The sequence below is a fragment of the Topomyia yanbarensis genome, chromosome 1 (genome assembly GCF_030247195.1).
Source record: "Topomyia yanbarensis strain Yona2022 chromosome 1, ASM3024719v1, whole genome shotgun sequence".
Classification (NCBI taxonomy): domain Eukaryota; kingdom Metazoa; phylum Arthropoda; class Insecta; order Diptera; family Culicidae; genus Topomyia; species Topomyia yanbarensis.
This window is the reverse complement of record NC_080670.1, coordinates 28,140,386-28,157,946: the sequence shown is the minus strand read 5'-3', so window position 1 is coordinate 28,157,946 and position 17,561 is coordinate 28,140,386. Positions and strand designations below refer to the sequence as shown.

General features: G+C 36.1%; 1 protein-coding gene across 1 annotated transcript in view; it reads left to right on the top strand.

Annotated features, from left to right (window-relative positions):
* Positions 1-16,121, top strand: part of LOC131694619 (uncharacterized) — a 50,616-nt gene extending 34,495 nt beyond the window's left edge. The window contains exon 4 of the mRNA XM_058983101.1: positions 15,767-16,121. Within this exon, the coding sequence (XP_058839084.1) occupies positions 15,767-16,121 (355 nt within the window). The remainder of the gene's footprint in view (positions 1-15,766) is intronic.
* The last annotated feature ends 1,440 nt before the right edge of the window (positions 16,122-17,561 follow it).

Sequence of the window (17,561 nt, the reverse complement as noted above, 5' to 3'; positions counted from 1 at the left end):
AAGGGGTTAGAAGTTCTTCGAAATTTCAAAAGAAATGGATCTCACTGCCCCTTTCATTGTCCGTGCATCCATGGATCTTGATCGTCCCGAACAGGCGAATGGATAGGACAATACTTAGCATCAACTGTCGCGGTGTAACTTTACAGTGCGGAACTTTTAAGAAGTATTCTCAATTTATTTTCTTTGCGCTTTCACAAAAAGAAAAAAAATTAAGAAATTTTCTTAAATCCCAAATTTTATAACCATGAAGTAACTTTTCAAACATGACGGTATAGACCATTGCCGAATAGCCCAAATATCAGTTGTTATATGCGACTGCCGTGCGTGAAAGCTATAGGTACTTTTACTAAGATTGGTACCATGTGGTACCAACCTTATAACGACTCCATTATGAAAGCTGAAATAGCCTCGTTCGCGGGATTCGTTAAACCCAGAAAAGTCTACTGACTGAAACGCATCTCATTGGTGTGGCAAATTATTAGTTTGGTCATCGTGTTTCTTCTCAGTTCCCAGCAACAAATTACAGGAATTACACAGGGAAGTAATATAGAATCATTACTGTATATGCTGTTTTTCAAGGATGCTGGTGTGAATGAGTTTACATTAGTAACCTTGTCTACTCTACGAAATGACAACTTCCGCTCTCGTAAATCGATTACCGTGTATCGTGGGGCAATGTCATCAACGAGAGTCTCACGATAGTGTGCTAAGCGTAACGGCAAATCGAATGACTCACTTTCTGTCCTACCATTCTGGCCATGCACAAATTTACTGATTGACTTAAAAAATGGTTGAAAAAAGAGTGTGGTTTTCCATTCGAAGTTTCATAAGTTGCAGATCATTTTCTAACAAGCTCAAATGGTGATAACGGGGATAATACAAAATTTTAGGTTGACATCCTTATTCTAAATTAAATATGTTACACATGTATTTTGATTCGTTCATATTACTATTGCCGAAGAAGAAAATATTTACATCTAAGGGCAACTCATGAAACAAAGAATGGAAAAAAGGTTACTATAATTTTACCAGCAATATGTGTCATCTGGTTTAAACCCGAATGAACCCCAACTTATTCCCTTACACGACGGAAGCATCTAACTTATTTCGACTATATAGAGATTTTAAGCTCGAGGTCATTCACCTCTTTTAACTTGGGTTAAAAAAAATCTAATTCTGTGTGCGGGGTTGAGAATCGAACCCAACCACGCTATGTCCATCTCTAGCTCACCTATTTCAATAGTATAACAAAAAATCTCTTCGCATATAAGTTTATTAATATATTCGTCCAAAACATGATTGTGCAGTATCTCGTTAACGTTATACAAGGGGGCAATAAAGCAGAAGGAGAGGCCTCTCATACACAAAATTATCTTTATTCAATCGTCTCCTTAGAGAGTAATATAGCAAACTAGTTATTGCGATAAGTAAATGTTTCATTCCGTTTCCACTTTTCCCCTCAGGAAATATAAATCTTTAACCTTGAGATCATTCACGATCCTCAGCACGAGTTGATGTTCGTTTCATTTTTTACTACACAACAAGTATCTTCTTTGGAAACCAACGCCACAAAAGCACCCGGTATGAATAGCATAAATACGTAACCGCTGTTCCACTACTGTTGAGTGGGGCAACCCAGCGGCGCCGATGGGCACCCGCGACGAGGGTAATTAAAAATACATGACTTCTTCAAAATGGCAAAAAGCGCTCGCCGTCCCATTCAATGTTGGCAAGGAGGTTTACCACCCCCCCCCCGCCCCCACGACTTCGGATCAGCTAAAGACGTCGTCGTTCTTTTGTTCTGCGAGTCAGCGGTTATGACGATGTTTGCTTAGCATAAATTTGAAATCGCGTAGCTGAATAGAATGGGTTTGCTCCTTCCGCGCTTTAATTCGGTTAAATCAACACGGGGCGTAAGCAACGGAGAGGTCGTCATGATTTTGGTGGAACCGATCTCCAAGTCGGGTTGGTCGGTTGGTTGGTGGAGCTGGGTGCTTGAGGCTAGTGTTGCTAAAAATCTGAGCACTATTGTGTTCCGCTTTGTAGGTTAGCGCCGGTTAGGGGTGAACGTCGGTAACAAGGTCACCAGCGGGTAGCTTGAATCAAGAGGGTAAATTTAGTTTTATTTTGATATTTGAAGCAAAAAAAAATGGTATTCCGTTCTGTATAAGCTAATTGCTAGTTTAACATTCGTTATGATGCATGTAAAGTTCAACTTTTGACTGGAAATCTTGAATTGTTTAAATTAGTTATGGAGTTTGCGTTTCGACTCCGTCTCATCAGAATCCGACACTAACTTAGTGCTAGGATTAAGCTAGTACCGGACTGACGCTAGCTCCAAAAACGAAGACACAATTTGTGTTCCTGGACAAGTTATAGGTTTTTGTGCCCTTAATGCGCGAAAGTGGTTTTATCCAATTTCTCCCTAGTTGGTGATAAATTGGTTTTACCTAAATTGTTATCCTTTGGGAGTAATAAAACATAGTTGGATGATTTGTTTTATTCAGACTTGAATCCTTGAATGTCACAATAGCTCTATCGAAACGTTTAATTTGGTGCCCGATAGCCGAATTACTATCAAAATTCATAACAATATACCATACCTATATCACCAAGAAGCAATTTGAGTCCTCATATATACATATTTTACTTGAATGATGTCAATATTTTATCCTGGAAATGCTCTAATCCTGCCGATGATAAACACCGTTTCATATGAGGAGAACTGAACGCTTGTTTGTCTCAAAATATCATTCCGATTCTTGCCTTCATGTGTCACTTATCACTATTTTTATTGTTTATTCTATTCAACAATTACTATTTTTATTCTTCAGTTTTTCGAACTTTTTCTATATTCTTTCGTACTTTTTGTTCCTCATTCCATTTTCCAATATTTTCAATATCTGTGCTGTAATTTTTTTCCTGGTCATTAAATTAGTGTTCAAGTGATTTTTTTCAGTTCTTTCTCTTGAGCGTTCTAATTTTTTCTCAGTTTCCATGAATGCATGTTACATACTATTTTCTTCACTTTTTTCTTCATTGCACTTTTCGTATTTTTTCTGATTACTTATTTTATTTAGATAAAAGAAGAATAGATCGTCACGAAAAGTCAAGCAATCCTAACATCCTTATTTTGCATGTAGATTTGTCTGATTTTTGATCTCTTGTTTCTTATTCATTTTGGTTCATTATTTGTTGTTGTTTTTTGTGGTTTGTTTCGTGTTTTTCTATTCATAGGTTAATTTTTTTAATTGATTGTTCCAGTAGTTTGCTTTTTTGCTTGTTTTTTTTTTGTTTTTGGTCTTCCTTTTGGTTTTTTGTGTTTTTTGTTGATTGCTTCTATTTTTTGTATGCTTGTTTTGTGCTTCTTGATTTTTTTCTGTTTTTTCGCTTTTTGTTTCTTGTTTTATTTAGTTTAGTTTTATTCTCGTATCTTTCATTTATTTTATCCTTCTCCTATTTTCTTTACTGCCTTGTTTTATTGGGTTCGCTTTTTGCAGACGTTTTGTTGTATTTTCGTCTTCGTTTTCATTTTTTTGCTGTTTAATGTTTTATTTAATGCTTTCTCTTTTGCCTTTCTTTTATAGAAAGGTTATGCAAGCACTCTGATATCCATCAACGACATCCTGGCCCGGAGGGCCAAGGGTCATATTCCTATTCATTTTTTTTTCAACTGAGAGTGTTTTTGGAGTTCAGAGGCGTAGTTAGAGGTGTACGGAGAGAGTTTCCCCCCTTTAGCTGATAACTCCTCCCCCTATTTAAACCCCTCTTAGATCACCCCTCATTACATCCCTCTCAGACCACCATCCCATCCATCCCCGCTCCCCCTCTCTGCTCAACCACATAGTCTTTATACCACATCACTTCGCACAAGGCATACCAAATTAAGCTGGGGAGTGGACCGTTCGTGGGTTTTTCTTTCTCCTCACACACCCACACCCGCATGTCAAAATTAGTAAGCAGGAAGACAACATTGAACTAATGCTGATCAGGCTAAATAAGTATGATATTTTATTTTGTTTCAAGTGTGTCACCGTCGAGACGTAGCTCATTAGGTTCGTGGCTGGCGAGCCATTGTGTAGGTGCATAATGTACTAAGAATGTATTAGACATTTTCACAATTATATTGATTATTAGTCATAGTTTGGAGAAATGAGAAAGGCACAATTTCACTGCAAGGGGGATTAAATCAGGTTTTTTTTCTTCTTATTTTTGTTCGCAGATTTTTTGCTTATATCTTTCGGTTTTTTGATTTGGTTTTTGTTTCCTTGCTTATGTTAGGTGGTTTTATATCTTTGTGATTTTTGTTTACTACCTCGTTTTTCATTTGTTTGTTTTTTGATTGCTATTCTTGTGTTTTGTTCTGTTATTGTTTGATTCGCTTTTTATATTTTGTTTTTTTTTCTAATTTGGTGCTTTTATTTTTTGCTTGCTTTGTATAAGGGGCTTTTGCTGTTTTTACCTTTTTTATTGTTTTGTTTTTCGTGTTTCTGGCGGTTTACTTTGTTTTTATTTCGTGCTGCTGTCTTCATTATTTATTTTTTGTTTATGGTTAATGTATTCCAATTTTTTACATTTTATCTAATTTGATTTTTGTCTTGTTTATTCGTTTTAGCATTTTTTTAACAGTCTGTTTTTTATGATTTTCCTGTTTAGGGACCATTCATAAATTACGTAACGCAAGATTTGCCCAAAATGAACTCCCTCCTCCCTCCATGTAACAAATTCTCACAAGTTTCTCTTCCCCCTTTTACGTTTTCTGTTGTTTTTTCTTTTCATGTTTGGTTTTTGTTTCTGCTTGTGATATTTTTTGTTTTGTTGAGTGTCTGATTTTGTTCTTGTTTTTAGATTTTTTGATGATTTTGCACTTGCTTGTTTCCTTTTTCGTTTTCTATTTATCATTACGTTTCGTTTTTATTCGCCATTTCTAGAGAAAATTTTCAATAGGACGTAAGTAACATTGAGAGCCTCTCTTTGTTTACTTTCTCTTTCGTTTATTACGACGTCATTACAACACTTTGTACTAATTTTCCAGTACATATCGAAAACCGACGGTTTTTACTACAATATTATGAAAAGAGTAGAGTAATAAATGTTAAAATGGCCGAGTAATGAACAGAAGAGAAAGACCTCAAAGAGAATCTCTCATTGTTACTTACGTCCTATTGAAAATTTTCTCTAGATTTGTTTTTTTGTTATCAGCTTTTAATGTTTTTTATCTCGTTTTTGTTAATTTTTTTGTTCCTTGCATTTTGAATTTTTTTATGCTTCGTTTTCCGTTGTACTGTTTATTCTCTCGTAATTTTGTTTCAAGCTTTTCGTTTTGTTTTTATCATTCTTTTATGTTCTATATCATATATTTTTAATTTTTGCTTTGCTTTTCGTTTCGTTTTTCGTAGTCTATTTTTTATTCGCTGTTGTTTGCTTTTGTTTTTTTGCTTATTGTTTCGTTTATTGGCTTGTGTTTCGTGTTTTCTTTATGCATTACAGTTATTTTTTACTACTGTTTTTTGTTATTCTTGTTTTGTTCTGTTCATGTTTGTTGTTTTACCGTACCGCGAATAGCTTTTTGTTCTTTGTTTATGTTCCTGTATTTTTCTATATTTTGCATCGTTTTTTTTATTTTTTTGTTTTTTTTTGCTCCATTTGTTTATTAGTCCTCTGTTGTTTCTTGTTTTCCCCCTTATATTTACATCTTTATTTTTTTCCTATTGTTTGTTGACTGACTGATTGATTGTTTGTCATAGTAATATATGTTGTTTATGCTGTTACGGTATATGTTCCCTGTTTTTCCTTTGGTTATGTTTTTTCATTTTCGTTTTTTTGTTTTCCGTTTTCGTAGTTTTTACAGCACGTGGGTCTTTTTTGTTATTCCTTATGTCTATTTTTGTTTTTTTGCCTTGTTTGTTAGAAAAATTCCTTCCTTTTCTTTCCTTTCTTCGTTTTCTGCTTTGTGTATATTTTTTGTTAATTTTTGTCCTGTTTTCTTTTGATACTTTGCCTGTTTACTTTGTACTACGTTTTTCTTTATTTCGTTTTTATTTATAATTTTATTGTTCTCATCTTGCATTTAATAATTTTCGGTTCTCTTGTTTATGCTTTTTGCTTTTTTGTGTTAATTTTCACGTATCTTTATGTTACTTATTATTTTTAGGTTCTTTTTTGTACTCTTTTTTGCGTTTTGTTACTTGTTTCGTATTTTTTGCATTTTGTCTTTCTTTTTTGTTTTTGATTATTTCTCTATTTTTTTTTCTTTTAAACCTTTTTTCTTATTTATTTATGTCTTCTCTTATTCTTGAAATTTCAAAATCGAATTTGTATTCGAAATTCCAAATGTCTTTAAAATGCTTGAAAGGTCGAGATTTGATGTGATCTCAAAAAAAAAAAATTTCACAAAAATTGCCTTTCGGAAAGGTTATGCAACCACTCTGAAAACCGCCAACTTAATCAACCTAATTTTTTCCTTATATAGGTGATCTGTATTTTAACAGGGGCGGAGCTAGGGCTATGCAGTGAGAAGTTGCCCCCCCACATTACACACTACCCTTCGCGAAACACCCTTCCTCTCCTCAAGTCCCACCCCATCAAGCCACCTCCCCTCAAAACCCCTCATCAGATCCTCCTCAAACGACCACCTAATGCACCTCCTCCAGACCTACCACTCTCTCGTCCCAATAACCTTCACCTAGTAGGCATACCAACATAGACTTGGGGGGGGGGGTGGTTCGGTTGTGGGTTACTCATCCCCTTCACGCACACACACACAGCCCCGAATGATAAAATAAGTTTACCGAAAGACAACACTGAGCTAGTGCTGATTGAGCCAATTAAATATTATACGGACCCCTCGGACCCTCCCCCTCCTGAATCCGCCGCTGGTTTCAAGTGTTTCAGCGTCAACACAGAGCATCTCGAGTTCGTGGCTGTCGATCCATTGTATGTATGTGCGAATCGTACTGAATATGGAATATACATTTCCACTGGTATATTGAACTTAACCAACCATGGAATCGTAGTTTGGGCAAATGAGAAAGGCACAGTTGCACCACTTGGTGGATTAAAATAGGTTTTTCTTTTTGTGCTTAGTATTTATTTCTGCTTGCAGTATTTTTTGATTTGTTTGTCATATATTTTTTATGCTTTTAGGTTTTTTGTTGGGCGTTTTTAAGCTAGTTTTTTTTTGTTTTCTGCTTCTTATTTTAGGTTCTTTTTGCTTTTTAGTTTGTTTTTATTCTCCTTTTGGTTGTGATGTTTTTATTATTTTTGCTTTAGTTTTCGTTTCATTTCTTGTCTTTCTTGTTTTATCATTGTTTTTTTTGTTTTGCTTTGTATTGGTTTTATGTTTTCTCGTAATTGATTTGTTTCAAGCTCTTTGTTTTGTGTCTATTTTTGTTTTATTTTTGGTTTTGCTATTTTGTTTTATTTCGATTATAGAGGTTTTAACCTTAAGGTCATTCGCCTCTTCGGGTTAGAAAAATCTCTTATGAGAAATTTCTAACCCTATGCGCGGGGTCGGGACTCGAACCCAGGTGCGCTGCGTACAAGGCAATCGATTTGCCAACTACGCTACGCCCAATTATCTAATCTTTTCATTTTCATGGCTTCTTTTTTTTGTTTTTTGTAACCTGTTTTTCTTCTGCTTCGTGTTTTCTGTCGTGGTTTTTTCTAATTTGTTTTATAGCTTAACTTTATGGCTTTTATGCTTTTTTTGCTTTCTGTGCTGTTAGTCTTGATTTTCTTGTATTATTTATCTATTACGTTTGTTCTTTTTTTCATTTTACTCACCTTTATCTGCCTTTATTTCTGTTTTTTAATAGCTTGTCTTTCTTTTTTGCTTGTTTTGTATATAGGGTTTTTGTAGATTTTTTCCGTTCGATACTTGTCTTTTGATTTTTTTTATTGCTTTATTTTTTATTTTCGTTTTTGCCTTGTGTCTTATCTTTCATTTCTCATGTTTTTGTTGACTGCCGTTTCTTGTTTTTTATTGTTATTTTGCTTTGTTTTTTCTTGTCAGCTACTTTTTCTGTTTTTTTCCTTCGTTATTTTTATCCATTTTTCCTGTTCGTTTTGTTTTTGTCTATGTTGTTTTCGTATTTTTCTGTGCTTTGTTTTTTTGCTTTTTTGTTATTTTATTTTTGTTTTGTTTTTAGCTTTGATTTATTATTTGTTCATTGGCACTGTATATTTTTTTGGTTCATTTGTGTTTTGTTATCGTTGTTTGGTTTTGTTTCTTTTTTTGTTCCTTGTTCGTTTTTTTCTTTGTGTGTCCAGTTTTGCGTTCCGTTGAGGCATCATTTTAGGCTTTTTATCTAGTTTTTTAACTGTTTTTGATTTTTGTTCGTTTTTTTTTGCTTTCTTGGTGTTCTTTATTCGTTTACATTTCATTTCTTTTAAATTTAATCCTTTGTCTGTTTTTTTTTTAATTCATTTCGTTTATTTGATAGGCACAAATGCGTTAGCTTGGCGGTGCCAAATTCTTTTGTTTTTACATTTTGGATATTTTAAAACTAGGAGGTTACAATGGTGAAATATTTTTTTTTTTAAGAGAAAAATTTTACAGCTATCTTAAGACTAGAAATAAGATTCTATATACAAGAGAAGGAGCAAAAGATTTTTTTTATGAAAAATTTTAAAACAAGGAATTCAATAGTAATAGTTTTTTAGGAAATATTTACAGTTATCTTAAAACTAACAATATAGTTTGGTACACAAACGGGGGAAAAAATATTTATGAGAAAATTCACCGGTGTTTTAAAACTAGGGATACAATTCTATTTACAAGATGGGGGACAATATCCTTTGTCTGTTTGTTTTGCTTTATCCTTTTATGTTTTACAATTCCGTTCGTTTTTATTTTATCGGTACTTTGTTTATATTTCTTTTTGTTCAAGTTTATTGTGCTTTTTGTTTTGATATCATCTTGCGGTTATTTATTTCTTGGTTGGTCTTTTTTATTGTTTTTCATTTATTGTGCTGCTTGTCTTGATTTCAGCTTGAATTTCGTATTCAAATTTTATGTATTTATTTAAATAAACCTTGTTTTTTTCTTCTCTTTCTTGGCTGTTTTTGCGTTTTTGTTCTTTGTCTTTTTGTTTTTATTTTTTTTTGTTTTCTTGTCCTTTTTTATTTTTAGTTTATTCTTTGGGTTTTCTATTTTGTAGCATTTTTCGTTCTTGACTCGTTTTACTTGCTTATTTTTATTTTCTGATTTTCGTTTAGTTTCTATTTTGTTAAGCTCTAATTTGTTTTTGTTGTTTTTCACCTCTGTCCTCTTGTGCGATGCTTTGATTCCTGTTTGTTATGTTCTTCTTGTTAATTGATCTTTGCGTTTTGCTTTCTATTTTTACTGCTATTTTTTATATTTGAACTGTTATTTTCCTGCTCAATTTTTTTCTTTATTTGCTTATTGAGGTTTTTTGTCCAAATTCATTTTTTTAATTGTTGTTGTTAGTTTGTGTTTTGGCATTTTGTTTTCTTTTCTTTGCTTAATTTTTGTCGTATTGGTTTGGCTCTCTTTTTTTAAATTTCAGTTTCGTTGTCTTATTTCATTTTTTTCAATGTATTTGTGGCTTTTTTTAGTTTATTTTTTGCTTCGATTTTTTTGTTATTCGGCCTATGTGCTTGTTACTTGCTCTTTGCGCTTTCTGTCCTATATTTATCATACTAGTTTTTCTGTTTTTTTGGTTACTATTTATTAACTCTCTCTTCCTTATTTTTTCATGTTCAGGTTCTTTGTTTTTTTTTGCTTTTTGTGTTGTTTCTGTGTTTTGTGAGCATTTATTTGTTATTTTTACCTTATTTTGTCTTACTTTCGCTACCTATTTTTTGAATGTTTTGTTTCTTTTTGCTTTATATTTTCCCATTTTTGGGAAAGGCGATCGGCACAATATGATTAATTATCGCGCAATAATCAGCTCTCCAATCTTCTCAAGATTAATATCAGTGGTGCTGTGTTAGGCTGTGCAAAGTATTACATTTCCTCCAACCAACATGGATGCCGAGTTTCGTCTTCAAAGAGCATGACAGTCATGGAAGCCAAAGCAGAGATTGATGACATATACACTGATATGAAAGCAGTATTCGACGAAATTGGTGCCAAGTTACTTATATATATATATATATATATATATATATATATATATATATATATATATATATATATATATATATATATATATATATATATATATATATATATATATATATATATATATATATATATATATATATATATATATATATATATATATATATATATATATATATATATATATATATATATATATATATATATATATATCATCTCGTCGTTTCTTCGCAACTTGTGTTTCGGTTGAAGTTTTATTTTTCCAGAAGAATTTTACAACGGAAATTCTATGGCTGCATATCACCGTTGTTCTTGAATAAATCATGTGTTCCACAAGGCAGTAACTTCAGTGCCTTGCTATTCGCACTATTTTTCAACGCATATCACATTGCTATTGGTAGCTAATTGCAAACTGTTTTATGCAGACCACTCGAAGCTCGTTCTTCGCACTGTACGTACATGGTCTGCTACAAAAATAAAACAATCAGGATATATTCTTAATGCCAGTACCATCACAGCATTAGTCCTGAAACTTTCCAGTTCGCTGAGAATCGGTTGCGAAGTCTATCGAAACAGAACCAATGATTTATATGAACTAATATTTGTTTCGCTACTGCTCTTCTGGTGAATGTACTTGAAAATCTCTCGTACCATACTCTATTCAACAATTCAAGTAGAACCATACGGCACAATGTTGTGCGGAATGCAAACAAATGCCCTTGAGAGAATTTCCAATCAATAAACAAACAAACAATTCAAACTCCACTCCTTTCCGAAGTTGACTCCATTTCACCACAGGTTCCATAGCAAGCTTATGTATGCCGGGTTCCTGCGCGTATCTACTGGCTGGATAGAAAATCGATTCTCCCAGTCCCTGCAGCCAATATCCGAATACCCTACAATTCATCCCACCTGAAACCTGTCCCCGAAACGCAAGGTAGTCCTACATTTTTCATATATCCTACCTTCACCCGGCAAGTTCCAGAACCCTCCTATCTAGACCCTGACCATCAATCTTTCCACCGAACCGAAAAGGATGGTCCCGCTCTTCGAACACTGTTAGCCCCATAATCTATTTAAACCCTCCCCCTCCCTCACAGTACCTACCATTTTCATCCTTCATCATCGCAACCAATACCCGACTCGAACGGCTTGCTGCGATTGACTATGATGGAACGGGTACCGCGTGCGGGTCTCGGTTCCGGACGCCGAAGCGATCGAAAAATCGAGAGTTAGAAAGGAAAAGTTTCCCTTCCATCGTTACCCTAACCCCCAATCAACCAAAAACACCATCCGACCGCTCATCGTTGAAGTTGTGGAATCCCGGCCAGATACTGCCAAACTGGGTCCTTAAACAAGCACCGGTGCGGTCAGGAGTCGGGAGGAGAAGACCGTTGTCAACGGCAGTACATATACCGTAGAACATACTACATTCAGGCGCAGGACAAACAGAACCATAAACGTCCACACAACGACGATGTAAACGACCGGGAACTGGCTGAGGTACATAACATTAATCAATAAAAGCCAATTACATAACTGGTAATGGTAGCCGGCTTTTCGTGCGGGGTTCCTCCGGGCCTGCATTTGTTGTTCGCCCCAACTAATTGAATAAACAGTTCGTTCTACAGCGTCCCGAAAATGGTGTTTGTTGGAATAGATATGAATTGCGCCGTAGATACGTCAACTACGTCCACAGCTCCTTTTGGATTCCACTCCGTAGTGGGGAGGAGAGCCTACTGGGATCCGGTGGGACCTGCAATGAAAATGGATTACGTGAAAGTCAAGAAGATCTCGCAACGTGATTATGGGTTTACAAAAGACGTCAAGGCCAACTAATTGAAATTGAAGAGCTCTTTTATTATCTTGCGGTTTTTTGCTGTTGTTTTTTTGCAACGGGGTGGGATAGGGTTTTTTTCTAAGAGGAAAATGGCGAATTTTGTTAACAAACTTTCACGAAACTGATAAGCTTCATTGTTTTGAGTTTTGTGCAAAGTTGCGACTGATATACGTCTTTCGACGAAGCTTTTGAAGGGTTGTCAAAAATTAAATCTACCCACAAAGAAGCCATCTTTTATTTCATGCTAAACTCCCTTTTGAATAATTTTATTACGTCACTGAACAAATAACCAACCAAGCCAACAGTCCTCTAGAGGGTTCATAATTAGATTCCCTCTCGCTCTCGTTTTTCATTTTACGCTCCAACTCGAACTCCGTCAATCTCCGGCACCTTCTGGAGTGGAGCAATTTTCTACGGAAAAACGTTATTATGTAGCAACATATTTACACAGAAACATGTCGTTTCTACAGCAACAAAAAACAACCCGCTCCATGGCCTGCTGTACCTCGCCTGCCTCTCAGGCGTGCCAGTTTTTCTCACTCGAGTGAGAAAAACTCCTCTCCGTTGATCGTGAAAAGAAGAGGGGATCACGCACACATTCAATGCCCACGAGTAACGGTGCACGTGTGTTTGTATTCGTACACCCTTACAAACCCCCATTGACGGCGTGGGGGACACATGCGAAGAGATGGCCATGAACATGAAAATGAAAACTATTTACACTGGGTTCGGTTTCACCTCCTGGTCGGTCACACCATACCTTCCACCACCTGGGCTGCGGACGCTGCCTGCCTGAGAATTGAAAAGAGTAGGCAAGTGATATGCCGCCCGCAGAAGTTTGCATGAGACAGCCGGCCCCGGCTATCGAGGGACGACGGATACGTTTCGCTTTCCGTTGGCCTTCTTTGCTCGTGACACGACGGAATGGCCATCGTATGCCGCGGCTGTTGTAGCAAGCCACAGCTAGTCACACCGCCGATGACGACGCCAACGATCGGCGGCCGTTCCGTTCCGGGACGAGGTCGTCAATTTAACTCCGAATGGTTCCGTACTCTTCGAGCCGAGTGTTGAACGGACGGGAGAGATTTTGCTAGGGTAATTGTTCCCAGCTGGTTTTAATTTTTGAGGCTAAGAAAATTTAAATCGAGGATTTATGTTGGTGAATTCGAGTAAAGTATTCACATTTTTACAGTTTTTTTTATGAAAATAACAAGACTATATATAAAATAATGTTTTTCAAATTTATTCAAATATTTAAATAGATTTTTTGCAGAATTTTTCGCAGGTCTGTTTTTTTTGAAAAAAAATTATCAAAATATGCAAAAATGGAGTTTATTATTGTTTGTGTAAAAAAGATTCTGAGAGACAGGAATAACTTCTCAACTAGCATAAAAATAGATTATGTGGTTTTTGAGGACGATTCTGATTACAGAATTTGAAAATTCAAAATGGCGGTTGCACAATAGCATTGCACAGTTGCCAAATTGGATCCGCCATTTCGAATTTTACATTTTTGACGTCAGAATCAAGATCACCGACCCAGAAAACCCCCCTGTAAAACGTTTTAGACCAATATAAAAAAAACCCGAAATTTAACCAAGCACAGTCGCCATATTGGATCCGCCATTTTGAATTTTACATTTGCGACGTCAGAATCAGTGATCCCGAAAACCCGATGTAAGACGTTTTAGGTCAATACAAAAAACCTGAAATGTAGCTAAGCGCAGTCGCCATATTGGATGTGATATTTTGAATTTACCATTTTCGACGTCAGAATCAGAATCAGCACAATAGCACAATAGGCTGCACAATAGCATCGCACAGTCACCAAATTGGATCTGCCATTTCGAATTTTACATTTTCGACGTCAGAATCAAGATCACCGACCCCGAAACCCCCCCTGTAAAACGTTTTAGGCCAATATAAAAAATAATTTAACCAAGCACAGTCGCCATATTGGATCAGCCATTTTGAATTTTTCATTTGCGACGTCAGAATCAGAATCAGTGATCCCGAAAACCCCTTGTAAGATGTTTTAGGCCAATATAGAAAACATGAAATTTAGCCAAGCACAGTCGCCATATTGAATCCGCCATTTTGAATTTTACATTTTCAACGTCAGAATCAGTGACCTGAACCTATCTAAAGCTAAAAATAACAGTATTAACAATGATAAAAAATTGGAATTGATTTTTGGAACATTGAATTTTCAAAAACGCGTTTTTAAGGATTTTGTTATAAGTAGAGCAAAGTGAGGTCAAATAGGGGTAGGGATACAACAAGTATAGGGTTTTATCTTTGCTATGCTATTGCAAAGGACGCTCGTGTAGCGTGAAATAGATGCGTGCTCGTGTGAAAGGAAAGTGCTCGGTGCCAGATATTTCGCGTGAGTTAACAATATAATAATTCAAGGTGTTTTTGAAGTAAAAAAAAAAATATTATCAAAAAAGAGAAGGAAAAGGAATCCAAAAAAAATGCTCCGAAGCGCAAACGTGTTCGTCGCACAGCTAAGCAACATCATTAGCCGGAATGCACAACTTCAATTCTACACTCTGACGAGGATACCGAAGATATCGTTCGCAATTACAAAACCAGACGCATGTTTTTTTTAAATATTTCCTTCCGCGGTTTCATGATTTTTCACATCATTTGTCACTTCCGTCAATGGATTGCATTTATTATTTGTGTTGTTTATTTTTAAATAATCTGCCGTATTCATACTCTTCAGATAAAAGTTGAACCGCTGACTTTCTTATATATTGTTTTATTGAACTTCGAATATAGTGACCTATCGTACTTCCAGTTTTGAAAAACATCGAAAAAAGTACCTTCGCTTTATTGGATTTAGATTTAAACAGTATTTAGCCTAGCATAAAATCATTATTGCCAAAACGTTGCAACATGTAAAACCTTTTGTTTGTCAAATCAATTCGGTATTTTCAAATTTGTTACCTATATTTAGTTTGGGTTAGTTTAAATATAGTGCCCATTTACTTCAGGTCTCTACATAAGATTGCAAGAGTATTCTAGACGAGGATCATTTATTGAAGGTTAAAATGAAGTTTAGGCTTACGGAAATCGCCTGTATGCAATTCCATCATATAAACCACCGAGTACTGATAACCTTCAACAAATATGGTCAGACGAAAAGTTCTATTTTGCAAAACAATCTAAGGCACGAGATTGCGAGTGACAGCGTTCGAATTAAAATCATCTTGAATATGGACGATAACAATATCGAGGTACGACTGCACAATTTGCCGCCATCCTTCATCGGTTCATGTCGGAAGAGGTCATGGATTTACAATAGTGTTTTTGTGGTTAGAAGCCGATTGAACTGATCCGTTTTCTTCCTACCTAATTCTGTAATATAAAACACAAGGCACTACCATGACGCAGACAACGCTTTGCACCTATGAACGGTAAAATTTTCACGTATCATATTAAGGATAAATTTTCACGAAGCAAATGCGTGCGATGCTGTATTCTGATTTTTGACCAGTGAGTGCAATAAGTAAGGACGTGAACGACGACGAGAAAGATATTTATGAGTATATGAAACTATCGACTTTCGCTAAAAATATCAGCTTTCGCAGGATATCTGTAGCTGTAGCTTTGAAAGCGACACTTTCATTGCAACTGAGCCCGTTAACTGGCGAATTTACGCGAGCGAGTGTCTGGAAAAAACGTTCGCTGTTTTAGTGGGTAAGAGTCCGTCTCCTCTCATCAATAAACATAGATAATTTGTCAAATGGAGTCGATCAATTTAATACTCAGCTCTTTAGCTTCCAAAATTTTTTTTTCAAATTTGAGTAACTGACTTGATCTATATTTGTCAGAAAGAATACTTATGATTGTCCTGGAACCACTTCCTACATCTTCTACTGGTCTCTTCCGAATTCCACCGTAGTCGCTAGCTGCTCACTAATAGTAATTTTGAGTTCCACACTTCTGTACATCGCCATCTCCCTCGCTCAGCTTATTACGCTAGCTAGCCGGACTCCCCGTCAATTACCATGCGGCGGCAGTCTCTTCGGATTGTATCTCATTGTCTACCCCGGCACCAGTAGTAGTAGTAGTAGTAGTGATAGTATCCGTTTGGCCTTGTGGCGAGCTTTCGACTTCGTTGACAGCTGCGCACTAGCCGTAGTCTACCAGTCGCGCCCCGCTCACACCACCTACTACCAGCCGTAAGCTACCGTCAACTTTCCGGAAGTAGTAGTATCCTACCGATGCAGTCATACTTTACATAACGCTATGTGGTGCGAGCTCCCCCGCTTCCCGGTAACGATTTTAAAATTGAAAAATTTAAATTGAAAGTGAAAATGCATTACATGGTAGTGGTGCTCTGCAGTAGTTGTCGCCGTCGTCATTTTGCGTTGTTTCCCACTGCTCTATATACATCGCTTACTGGTGTGTGGGTGTTTTTCCTGCTGCCGCAGGATCCGCTACACAGGGGTGCCTGCTCTCACGGTCAGGGTCTTGCGCTTGGGTGTGACCATCATTCGGTCCGGTATTTGCGGGGTCCCAAACCCAACGATGGTCGGGGACATACTTTGGAAAGGAGAACGGAGGTTGGTTGTTTGAAGTTGAAATTTATGGTTTCAAAAACAAACAAAAAACTCTTATCGGAAAATAAGTTCCAAGTTCAACTGCGCACATATTAGGGTTGCTTTTCACCTGTACTTTTTGCGCGGGGGAAAAGCGAATGATATGGCGGAGATTTTTGTTTTTTAATAGCACTAGGTCGGATAAAGCAGGACTAGCAGCTAGTCTGGAACGCTGTCGGGATTAAAAAGTTGGCAATGATTAAATTTGTTGATTTCAATGTTCATGCTTCGAAAGTTTTTGGCACTGACCGAGTGAAACAGATTGGCTGGAAGAAAGTTTTTGATTTAGTTGCTATTCAAAACTGTGGAGATGGTCGCACTTTCGAAGGAGTATTTGAAAAATATTAGTTACTCGTTGAAAGTTTGTTGAGAGACTACAATTGAGTCACAAGGAAAAATATCTGAAGCGACTGTGATATGACAACATATTTGAACAGATTTATTTTGCTTTAATTAGTCGTCTTTTTATTTTACTATACTGTATGCCTATTTGCAATACCTTATTTGTTTGATAAATGTCCTTCTTGTTGGTCTTAAAAAACACGAAAGATTAAATTTTTGATCCACAGCTACATATTGCTTGCTGAACCACTTGATTGGGATTAATAATAATAATTCATTCTCGACTTCTCCAGACATCCATAATAACAGAATATCACAGTGTATTTGTTTACGGCATTTGCTTAAATCATGATACCGATAGTGGCTTCAAATCTTGTTACTAAGTTTGATAGTTTTCGAGATGGTTAGACAGTTCCAGTGTTGTGCTGCAAGATTTTTGGAGATTCTTCAAGGTTTTTAGCGACAAGGCAAGATTAGTCTTGAAATGTTGTTGAAGTTTGTGTAAAACTTTTGAAAGGGTCAAATTAGCCGGAGAGACCGGCGTCGGCGGTAAAACATGATGATAAGTTATGTTCTATTAATGACCATGCGGTAGACTTGGGTGCAACGCCCAACTCCTACTTAACAGAAGGCAAAAGACTCTTCACATTTCCCTTCGATCATGTCTATATGAGCCTGCCTA